Genomic DNA, 12,593 nt, shown 5'->3' on the forward strand with positions numbered 1-12,593 from the left:
TGAAAAATGCAACACAATTCAATTAAATATGGTCCGAAAGAAATGCAAGTCATTTAATGTTAATTTTATAATAGAAATGTCTGCATCCATGCAGAGACTATGAGAAGAAATTTTAGGGCTGCATAATTCAGGTGTAATTTTTACAAGACTATGAATTGAAGACTTGGGGGTGAAAATCACTACTTACAAGGAATATTCAGGGACAGCATCCTTGAAGGCAGGAAGCTCTCGCACGTATTCATTATAAAACCATTTCACTTTGAAATGCAAATTCATATAATCGGTGCTCTTGCATAACCGCTGCTTCTCATGTTCTATAACAGATAAAATCAAACATTTAATAAAGTTTGGTTTGCCAACAATGCTGCTGTATTCTAATCTACTTTTATTAGTGGTATTTTGAAAAGGAAGAGAATAGCATATTTGAGGTAAAAGCTAAGTGAATTGTTAAAGACAGACCTGAAATTTCACAAAATGCACAAAAGCATCCTAGGTCCTCTGTGGAATAGGGGAAGTAATAATGAAAAGTAACTTGAATGTTCTAATGTGCTTGCCCGAAAAAGGTGAGGATTCTGATGTAAAGTGGTAGAACCTACCAAACCTTTTCTATTTATTTCCAGGCTTTCGTATTTTGACTACTTTTAGCCTGATGCAAAGTTCTAGGGAGAATTAAAACTCTAAGCATGGATAAAACATGAATCAAACTAGGAGACATAATCCTTGATAAATACTGGCAATGTGAATGAGTAGATCACATTTCTGGCCTGGATATTTAACATTGAAAGAATTAAGAGTTGAAAAGGAGAGGAAATATATCAAACTTCTAAGCCAGATGATTTCTTCTTCCCCTTTTAAGCTCAGCTAAAATTATTTTGTACCCTGTGGCTCTTTTGACATTTCTTTAGCAGGATTTCCGAATATGTGACTTTTTTTTTCTTTTCTTTTCTTTCTTTCTTTTCTTTTCTTTTTTCTTTTTTCTTTTTTTTTTTTGCTCTAGCTTATAAAGTATAGCTTAAGACTGTTTCTTTCTTTTTCTTCTTTTAAAATCTGGATATATAGTACTGGGGAACAGTGACAAGTAATAGTATTACTGAACATGTTTATCGCTGCTTCTCCCCTCCCTCCAATATTAATATCTCTGCCAATTCTGGCTACAAATATAGATATAACCAAACCCCAAATATTCCAGACTATAAGTTGAAGTGTCCTCTTACAAGTTCTGCATGAGGTCTGTGAATGTTTCTTAAGCAAAGTTCTTTGATTCATATTGGAGACATCCCATACTTTACATTTCAGACTGAAAATACTAACTGAAGCAACTAAATTGTTATACACAAATTGAGGGCATCTTTGTTTTCCAAAATGTGACTATAGAGGGATTTAAATACCAATGATAAACACAGGAGGGAACACAACCCCCAAACAAACATTTTCAAATTATCTAAACAACTATTCATTCAAGACAATTTGTAGAGATTATAATTGTAATCTAATGTTATGCATAGACACAAGAATAAACTAGTACTTATAGACTAAACTCCCAAACAAAATTATGAACTAAGTAACATTTTGCTTCAACTCCCTCCAAATTTATTTCATTCTTTCTTTCTTTTAATGTTAATTCTCCCCAACCCTTCTCCTCAGATGTCTAGTATCCCTCCACACAGTAAGAGGAGACATTTATTTGATAAACTCATAGTTAGGAATTTAATGCAACACTACCCTCAAACCCAGATAAAATAAGACCTTTGTCTTAACACCCACACATTAAGAAGACCCTACTCGTCACAAATACAAACTCAAAAATTAAATAGATTGTGGTCACTCGGGATCTCATACGTGGTACCCACAGAGTGAGCCAGAACCCTAAACATCTGCTCTTGAGACTGATACCACCTGCTCTTATGATTAACACCCTATAAGCTCACAGAAACACTTTGGACTATCTTTTGTTCTAAATTCTAAAAACAAGAGGTGACTACTTCCAGATGCTACTAATGTTTGTAGACTACCATTGCTGACAAAGAAATAGATACTGCTTTGGAGTATGGGAAGAAATTTGAGCTATGGAAGCATTTAAGAGAAAGGGCAAACTAACTCACCAGTTCTTTCTCTGGATGGCATAAATCCAACAGATTACTGCCTAACAAAGTATTATTTCCAAGTTTTAAGAAGTACCAATTTTCTTTGGTTTCAATTTATGCATTTCAAGGCACTCATGAATCAATGAGGCATGCAAAACAGGTGCACCTGCTGGCTGGGGAATATTTTGAATACTAAATCATTCATATGACTCTCAAAATTTGTATATGTGTGGTTCTAGATGTAATATACATGAAGCCTGAAATTCTTTGGCAACTAGCTATCTACTGACTTCTAGAATTGTCAATAGTTTTATTTTTGGAATTTAAATTTACAAGGTTTGACTTATTAAATTTTAGCTTTATTCAAATGATTTACATAAAAACTTAGATAATTTGCATTGTGTCCTCATTTTAATAAATATTTTTAAGTATCTTCGAAGAAAAAGAGTTTTCTGCAAACTATATACGAACTATATCTGAAAGTACATTTGGAAATAATTTAAAATTTTTTGTATAGTTTATGTTAAATTACATGAAATTACATAAATTACATTCAGTTCATGTCTATTTTGAATGTAATAATATTTTATGTTTTAATCCTTTAATATTAAGATTGTGTGTAAACTTAGATTGGATGGGAAAAATATAAGGGCATCTCAGAAAAGAAAAAAAAAAGGAATAGAAAAAGAAATTGAAAAAAAGTTCAGTGACAAGATATAATTTTTTTTAATTTTACAGAGAGAGAGAGAGAATCTTAAGTAGACTCCATACTCAGTGCAGAGTTTGATGAGGGGTTGGATGTCATGACCCTGGGATCATGACCTGAGCCAAAATCAACAGTCAGACACTCAACCAAGCCACTCAGGCACCTCTATACTTGAAAGTTTTATATCAGGAAAAAATTAAAGAGAGAAGACATCATGTGACTTAGCATGACTGTAAATAGAATGCAAAACATTTAAAATATTTTATTATAACTGCCTAATTTGTAACTGTGCTGAAATAAAGATGAAAATATATTTTTCTGAAAGAAAAATATAATTTATGACACTTAGACATTTACTTTGAAAACCTAAACACTGCCACCCAGAACACCTAAATATACACATTGATAATTAAGTTGTATTATCTTTGACATTTTGCCAATATTCAGCCTATTAAAAAAGAAATGTTTTTAATCTCGTCAATATACAAGGACATTTATTTGTTGAGGTAGGAATATAGAACTACATTGCATTCAACAGTTTGTTAGCTTGATTTAGAAATTATAAATATTTAGGTCTACGGTAAGTGGGGCTCCATGTGTGCTCTTGACTTTGCAAATGTTATCAGTGAACCTGACTTGATGTGTTACCTCTTCAAGAGTGTTTGTACATTAACAGAATCCTGAAGGTAAGGGTAAGCCAGTTCCAGCTAATACCAGGAATGTTTATTTAGCATTTATCTCCTGCTAGGTCATGTAGGAGGGACTGTGGATGTAAAGATGAAGATCCATGTACATAGAGCTCAGGAAGGGTGACATATAATACTACATGTAATACAACATGGCAAGTGCCATTATTTGATATGCAGAGGGGAATACTGTTTCTCAGAGGACATGAATTTAGCCCCACCTTTGTGCTTTAGGTGAACACTTAAATAGAGAAATGATTTGTGATTATTCGTTCATTGCACAAAGAGGAATGTGAATCAAAGGACACATGTCATATAAAACAAGACATTTTTCTGTGAAGTACTATTTAATATATATGTGTCTCTTTCATGAAGCTCTATGTCTCCAATTAAGACTGTGGGTTTTTATCCCTTCTCTCAGGTTTTTAGATGTTTTAGTAGTGTGAGTGAAACTTAAATTTATGTTGTACCATAAAAGGAAAAAGGTTACCAATCTTTGTTCCTTACAATGAAGCTATCTCTATACTTTGGAAAGCAGGTAGAAGCCAGCTGTAGGCAGTGTCCCTGTCAGTTTTTCAGGAAAGAATTTCAATTTATTTTCATAATCCATGTACACCTCACTTCTCCATAATTACAAAAGTCTTTTCTCCATCCCTATTTGGGTACTCTGTTCAGAACATACAGAACATCCCCGACTCATTCACTTGGACTCTGAAAGCTTCCTCAATTCCTACATTCCTCTCATTCCTGCTGTTTCTACACTTCCAGAAAAGAATCACCTCTAGATGTTGAATCTTCTGTAGCCACAGAGTAGCCAGGCTACTTTCCCTTCTTCCCCACCTGCCAAGTCTCTCCATTGTGGATCAGTATGGGAAAGGAGATAGGAAGGATACCAATGATCCTTTTGCAAAATGAAATCTAATACTGCTCTAGTCTAGAGACCATACTCTAGTTCCTAGGAATATACCTGACAGAATAGCTCAAACTATCAGGGTTTTACCAGCCTCTTTGCAGAAAATAAACTTAGATTACTATTAGCTTCCTCCTTACAGAAATGCTTTCCCTCCCTATGAATTCTTTTCTATCTCTCGAAGTCATATTTCTCATGTACTATCAACCAATATTTACTGCTGTCTGTGGACTGAAACAGGAGACCAGTACCATCTGTTTTCATTTTCTGCCAATTCAACAAGAATAATTGACATCTTTACATGTATTATGCACTTCAGCTGATACAGCAAGAGGTTTTCAGTTTATTGAGTTAGTTGGTGAGGTAAGCTTGATCTTGAGGAAAATGCAAACAAAACTGGAAAGGGTATGCTCCTGTAAAATAAGGCCCACTTGTGATGTTTGTCTTTAAGTAGAAAATATTAATTATAATTTAAACATTTTTTAGCAGTGATTTGTAATCATTATTAGTGATTATAATCAGTATTAGTGGTGAATTTAACTATTTGGCTACCAAACCATGTCCTTTTCTTCATAGGCATACAACCAAACCATATTTCCCAACATTTCTTGCAGTAGGCCTGGCCTGTGACTAAATTTTGGGCCAAAGCAATGTATGCCATTTCCAGACTTGCCCTGAAACACCTACTCTGAAATAATCCTCTTTTCCCTCATTTGTTAGCCAGATGCTGAAGATCCAAATGAGGATTTCAAGGCTCCGTGGAATCAAAGAGCCACTAAAGGGTAGAAGTCTGGGTCCCTCAACCAATTCTCAGAAGAGAATTGCCGAATCAGAAGTACCTACTTGGACATATACAAGTAAGAAATAAACAAACCGATAATGTATTAAATAGTTTGTTACAGAGTTGGGCTACCTGGAATTATATTCTACTGCATTACAAAAAGTTTTAAGATTGAGACCCACTTGCTAATTAACCTCCAAATTGTTTTCTATGTTCTTATTTCTTTTATATGCGTATATGCATTTATCTGTATATATGGATATAGATATTCAGGCTATTCCCTTGCTTTGTGAAACTGTGTTAGTAAAGCTATGTCTATCAGACCTCACTATGAATTCATCCACCATCACACAGGAAATCAGTTAATCAAACTTGTTAAGTTTATGTTAAGAAAACAATAAATAGGCTCTGAGAAAGGAACAATCATAGAGGTAAAATAGATTAGTGCCACTTTTTATTTTTCTGTCAGCCTTATTTCATACTTGTGGGCTTTCTGCTATATTCTGAGTAGTTATTATTACCACTTACGTGACTGTATAAAAAGTGAGCTATTATTGTTCCAAAATCCACATGCCTGTTTTTCTTGGGTCTTTAGATATCCCTCCCATAATGTGTAATTATATATTATAAAGGGACAGTTCAAGTAAACTACAATTACATCCTAACTTCCACCTACCAAATATCAATGTAAGAAATAATATCAAATTCAAAATATTCTTCAAATTATCTTTAATTCCATTCAAATTATCTCCTGCTTAGTGCTAGACCACACTGACAAAGTTATATTTATCTCATAGAAGATAAATGACTCTTAGAATTTATTTAGCCATCAATCCTCCTACATTTTTAATTTTGGCAACAAAGATTTAACTAGCTCATTACATTTACCAAGTAAAGCATTTAATTAGTTTTCCAAATTGCCGTACAATAATTTTGCACAAAATTTAATCTTTGACTTTCAATGCTAAATATGAATATTTTACTACCAGTATAAAACTGCTTTGCTTAAGTTGTGCAAAGACACTTGTTAATTTGAAAGTATATGCCTATTTTCCTTTAGATGGCATTTACAAGCATTTAATTGAAAATAATATATATTTTTTTGAAAGTTGATGTTTATGCATGGGATTTTATGTATAATGCAGTAATGTGCAATTATGTATTAGTATATAGGATGGGGTGGTATACACTCAATCTATTCTCATGCCAAAAGCAAATGTGTTGCCATCAACCATCACCGTGTGATTTTCTAGTTCTTAGTTCTTACTTTTATTGCATAAACACTGTGTTGCCCTATAGTTGGTAGTGTACATTTTTTTAGGACTATCTTAAACATCCCTGTATTTTATACTGGTGATGATATGGAAGTTCTGGAAGGAATATCAAATAATAAATTGGTATTAGGGGCCCAAGGACATGATGTTTTGTGACATATTGTGTACTCACAAATCTAAAACTACATCACCTAGAAACTTTGGTTCTAAAAACAAATAGGTATCAAACTTTTATATATAATAGATATATATAAACATTTATAAAATATAACCATAAATTTTTATTAACTATATATAGGTGGGGATCATGGGATCCTTTTTATACACTGAAAGTGCTAAGCCATGTAGTTAGAAGTAAAAAAGAAAAAGAGAATACAAGTTATAGGTTTCTATTTTAAAATAGCTCTATAAAGGGCTTATAATATCCATACATCTTGGGGTGAGAATCATATAAATTTCTGGCTGCCAAAGTAAGCTGGTATTAAGAAGCTATATAGCTTGAAATAATAAAATAAAAATGAAAAAATATATATATATATAACATGTTAGCAAAAAGTAATTTGGACCAATGGGAAGCTTACAGGGAGGAAAATCAGCCAACAAGAGAAAAGATTAAGTACAATAGTAAATTACTGTAATCAACTTTCTTAGGTTCAATGACTACAAAGCAACAAATATCATTAATTTTTGTAGGGTAAGAAAAAAATACCAGTTTCTTTCATGACACATTTCTGATAACCCAGCCTTAGCAAAACACTAGGAAAAAGAAAAGCCAATAAAATCTGCCTTACTCCATGACCACTAAAACTGATGCTAGAAGCAGTTTTACCTTTGAGAAGGAATAGCTGACAGTCCTTACCATAAATGCATTCAATCTCTCAGCAGAATCCCAGAATGCATCTAGGCTCTCCAGGTTCATTATACCAGGAATGATGTGGAATCAGACTTACTTCATAAACACACTCTGATACATCTGTGGTGAGTTTAGACATATATCAACCCACAAACCTACACTGGCGGGTTTAGATTAAGAACAGTGCTTTCCAATGGAACTCAAACCTCCTCAACCCATCTCATTGTCATCCAAAACTTGAACTTTCTCTATTTCTGGGAAAAAAGTTACTCACAAATGAGCTGTGATTTGGTCACCTTTTACTTTAAAACTTTCTTTGCCAAATTTAAGTAGCACCATACCAACACTTTCTCTATAATCTTCATCGATGACACAAATTCCTATACTTCTGATGTGTTCTGAAGCCAACTCAGTATGTACAGTTACTGAGCTCCAGAACACCCAGAAGGGGAAACATACCAGTTCATGACCTGGGAAAATAAGGAAGTAGTATGGAGGCAAGACCACATAATCTGGTGCTAGAAACCTAGAGATGGATAGTTGTAAAGGAAAAAGTGGGATGGGATGAGAAAGAGCATTCAAAATCAGAGAGGGCCAAAAGACTGGAATATAATGGTAAAAAACAGGCACCCTGAACAGCTACTGGAATTAATTGACAAGTCATGGAGCAAGAGTGTGTGGCTGACAAGTTCAGATACAAGAAGGTTAGTGTGACTAACACAGAGTTGACTGGGCAAGAGTGGTGACAGCTAATTTCAGAGAAAAGCCAAGGCCAAATCACACAGGATCTTGTAACCTGTGAATAAGGACTTCTTCTCCTAAGAGTTAGGAGGAGGATTCTGGGGTAATTCACATTTGTAAAATATCATTTTGGATGCAGTCTGGAGACAGTAGGAGGGTATGAAGGAAACTATGCAGAACAAGCAATGGGTGAGGCATCTTAGACGTGGGTGGTAATAGTGATGATTCTGGTGGAAGTGGTGAGGCATGGGATCTATTCTTGGTTGTCTGTATTTCTGTCACATAACCATGCCTGTAACCTCTTCCATTCCTAGATAAACTCTCTTAGAACAAATAGGGCGACTTAATAAAATTTTTATTTCCCCACACTACCTTCTCTGCTTAGAACCATAGATGGATGGATAGACTGATAGATAAAAGAATGGAAAGACTGTATCTGGCTCTTTTGCCACGTCTATTCCATCATTTTCTCTTCAGTCTTGCTGAGGATAGAGTAGATCATCAAGCAGACTGGTAGAGTACCTGCTCAACATTGGACTTGGTCTATAAGTGCGGTAGTTTATTAGCTTCTCATGGGGGAAAAGCCACTGCTTTCTTTGTCTTAAAAAGTCCAATCGTCTGTATTAAAATAAAAGGCCCTGTTTACTTAGGTCAGTAAGTTTTTAAATTAAGTATTGTCAATGAAATATAGACAATTTTACTCCCACATACATAGCTCATAGAAGCCACTTACAAATAATCAGTTTCATGTAGTTCTCAGAAGTTTACACCTTTTATTGCAATAACATTGCTTGTACCTTTTTCTTGAAAGACTCAAATATTTATGAATTTTACTTCTCATAGCTCTCTGTACTTTTTCTCATCACTTATTTAAATGTAACTTGTAGTTGAGATTCTATTTTAGGATAAAATTGACTTCTATCAATTTCTATAAATATACAAAGATTTCTCTTTTTGGTAGATTTCAACTAAGCTATTTTTTTCTTTGCTGAGTTGCCATGATCTCTTTATTACTTATAAAGGAAAAGTAACTAATTGATAATTCATTATTATAGGTGAAAAAAAATCAGTTAATTTATATTTTAGCCAAAAGTTGTTACAACATCCTAAATATTTGATTACTTTTCATTTTATTATTGGTGGTAATTTTAATTTTATTAATAACTTTTTGGTAATTCTCAAAAGAGACAATAGTCTTTAAACATATAAAAAATGCCTAACTTCGGGGCGCCTGGGTGGCGCAGTCGGTTAAGCGTCCGACTTCAGCCAGGTCACGATCTCGCGGTCTGTGAGTTCGAGCCCTGCGTCGGGCTCTGGGCTGATGGCTCGGAGCCTGGAGCCTGTTTCCGATTCTGTGTCTCCCTCTCTCTCTGCCCCTCGCCCGTTCATGCTCTGTCTCTCTCTGTCCCAAAAATAAATAAACGTTGAAAAAAAAATTAAAAAAAAAATGCCTAACTTCATTAATATTTAAAGGTATAAACATTTAATGAGATGGTACTTATCAGTGTACAAAAAATAAAAAATACACAAATTCATATAGTAACATATATATGAATTTATATATTTATATACAATATATATTCATATATAATATATGAAGTTTTGATTTTTAGGGAAATATTGACAATATATGTCAAAATTTTAAATGCATGTATTTTTCTGGCAATTCTTTTTCTTAGAATTCTACTTATAAATGTATGGGCACATATAAACAAAAAGTAGGGGTTTATAGGTATTAGCAAAATATTAAAAATAGTCTAAATATATACTGATAGAGAAAAAAGTAAGTATGTTTTATATACCCATTCTACTGAAAACAATACAATTCTAACAAAAAATGAGGTAAATTTAAATGTTTATATAGTACTAGCCCAAATTATACTGTTAAGTAAAATAGAAGGAGTGGGAGAGTATGAATGTATTCTACCACTGGTATGAAATAGAAAAAGATATGTACACATATACATATGTAGGCTTAGAACATTTCTGCAATTACACAAGAAATTGATAACAGTGATCATCTTTAGGGAAGACTGGTCTGATAGCAAAGAGAAGTTTTTCATACACTATTCTTTTGCACTTATTATTTTAACCATGTGCATCTTACATTTTCAAAAACAAATACTTGATTTAAAAAATACAATTAGAGGGTCGCCTGGGTGGCTCAGTCTGTTGAGCGTCCAACTTTGGATTAGGTTATGATCTCACAGGTTGCGAGTTCGAGCCCTGCGTTGGGCTCTGTGCTGACAGTTTGGAGCCTGGAGCCTGCTTCGGATTCTGTGTCTCCCTCTTTTTCTGCCCCTAACCCACTCACATTCTGTCTCTGTCTCTCTCAAAAATAAATAAACATTAAAAAAAATTTTTTTTAATTCAACTAGAGGGGCGCCTGGGTCGCTCAGTCAGTTAAGCATCCGACTTTGGCTCAGGTCATGATCTCACTGTTCCCGAGTTGGAGCCTCACATGGAGCTCTGTTGACAGCTCAGAGGCTGGAGCCTGTTTCAGATTCTGCGTCGCTCTGTCTCTGCCCCTCCCCAGCTCGTGCTCTGTCTCTCTCTCAAACAAAATAAAAAAGAAAGAAAGAAAAATTAAAAAAAAAATACAACTAGAAACAGTAATGAGCAAAATAGAAAATTTAGGAAAACAAATCAGTAATTTCAAGAAAAGCTTAATAAAATCTTCCAGAATGCAGGGCTAATTGTTAGAGCAGAAAATTACAGAATGAATGACAAAGAAATCAGAGAGACTTCTATTAGAGATCCAACATGATAGAAAAAAGTCAAACAAATGGGAGAATCAATAATAAAAGGCACAAGTAAAGAACACCATCTTGCAGTGGGAAAGAGACAGGAAAACAAGTACAAAGTTAAGGAATTCTCCACTAATGAAAAGATACTCCCATCTAGATATTAGTGAATAGATACATTTGCCAAAATGTCTGAAGGACAAAATACAGAAAAAAATCTTACAGGCTTTTAAACAGAAAAACAAACATAAAATTAAAATAGGTTGGCTGTGTCTCTTCCATTCAGTAGAATATGATAATGAAACAACATCTACAGAGTCATGAGAGGAAGACCTGCCAAGGACTAAAGAATTATATATTCAGTCTTATTTTTGACAGGAAGGCAAAGTACAATAGCTAAACCGTCTGGTTCCACTAATAAACGATATGTGGTTTATTGGATGTGGAGGGATTGGTTCCTTCTTTCCAGCATGGGGATAAAGCTGAAAAGCCATACATTTTTATAATGAATCATTATTTTTCATTATAGAAATAAATCTATTGGACCCAAGGAGTTTCTATGTTAAAGCCTCTCTCTGGTCTAAGAGATTATGTCAGATTCAGAAATCTAATTACACAGGAATTACAATTTTTATTAAAAGATGAAAGAGCTACCACCAACCTATGCCAAGAAAAATGTTGAATGGAGAGATCCAAAAAGTTATTGTGGTTATCTCTGGATAACTCTCTTCCTCGAAGTATTTGTGTTTTAATAAGAATTATTTTTCATGTTTATTTTGGAAATAATTCCAAAATAATTTGAAATATTTCCTCAAACAGTAGAGGAAAGTTCACAGAAGAAATAAGGATTACCAGAAATATCATTATTCACAGATTTGTTATTAAACTATGACTCAATACCCTTCAAGATAATGCTCTGCAAATTCTGTATCTCTAAATATAGGTGTACAATTTGTGTAAATACTTTGTTATATAACCCACTCCTTTCACTCAACATTTTTCCATGTCAATGAAATTATATTTGCATCATTATTGAAAATTATTTCCAAGAAACTATGGTTTGTCTATTCTTGGGCATGCACTTTACCTATTTCTGTGATTATTTTTTGATCTGACATCAGGGTCTAAGCTCTTTCTGCTGTGTCATACAACCTAATCAAGGGTGGGTTCAAGCAGAAAAAACAACTTTTAGGTGGACTGTAGATCTAAAATTTTAAAGTAAAGTAATAAGCTTGTAGAAGAAAACAGGGGAGATTATTTTCATGTTCTTGGGTAGACAAAGATTACCTAAATAGGACAAAAATAGCATTAACAAGAAAGGCATTATAGTTACAATTAAGAATTTCTATTTATCTAAAGACATTAAGAGAGTAAAAAAGTCACAGACTGAGAGAAAATATTTGGAATACAAATATCCAACAAAAGGATAACATCTACGATACATAATTTTTTTAAATACTAAGAATATGTCAGACAACTCAGTGAAAACATGGGCAAAATATTGAAAAGATTAAAAAAATATTGAAAAGATAGTTCATCAAAGAAATATCCAAATGGCCAATAAGCCTATGAAAAAATGGTCCACTTTATTCGTCATCGGGGAAGTGGAAATTAAACCACAATTTGAATTAAGAGCCATTACATACCTACCAAAATGGCTGGAATGAAAAAGAAAACGACAATACCAAGCTGGTAAAGATGTAGAGTAATTGAAATTTTTATACACTTTTGGTGGGAGAGGTAATTATTATAACAACTTTGGAAAACTATTTTGCAATATCTGCTAAACTGAACATATGCATCCCTATCACCTA

General features: G+C 33.7%; 1 protein-coding gene across 1 annotated transcript in view; it reads right to left on the reverse strand.

Annotated features, from left to right (window-relative positions):
* Window positions 1-12,593, reverse strand: part of UNC13C (unc-13 homolog C) — a 606,187-nt gene that overhangs the window by 142,179 nt on the left and 451,415 nt on the right. The window contains exon 23 of the mRNA XM_047864534.1: window positions 188-314. Within this exon, the coding sequence (XP_047720490.1) occupies window positions 188-314 (127 nt within the window). The remainder of the gene's footprint in view (window positions 1-187; window positions 315-12,593) is intronic.

The sequence above is a fragment of the Prionailurus viverrinus genome, chromosome B3 (genome assembly GCF_022837055.1).
Source record: "Prionailurus viverrinus isolate Anna chromosome B3, UM_Priviv_1.0, whole genome shotgun sequence".
Lineage (NCBI taxonomy): Eukaryota > Metazoa > Chordata > Mammalia > Carnivora > Felidae > Prionailurus > Prionailurus viverrinus.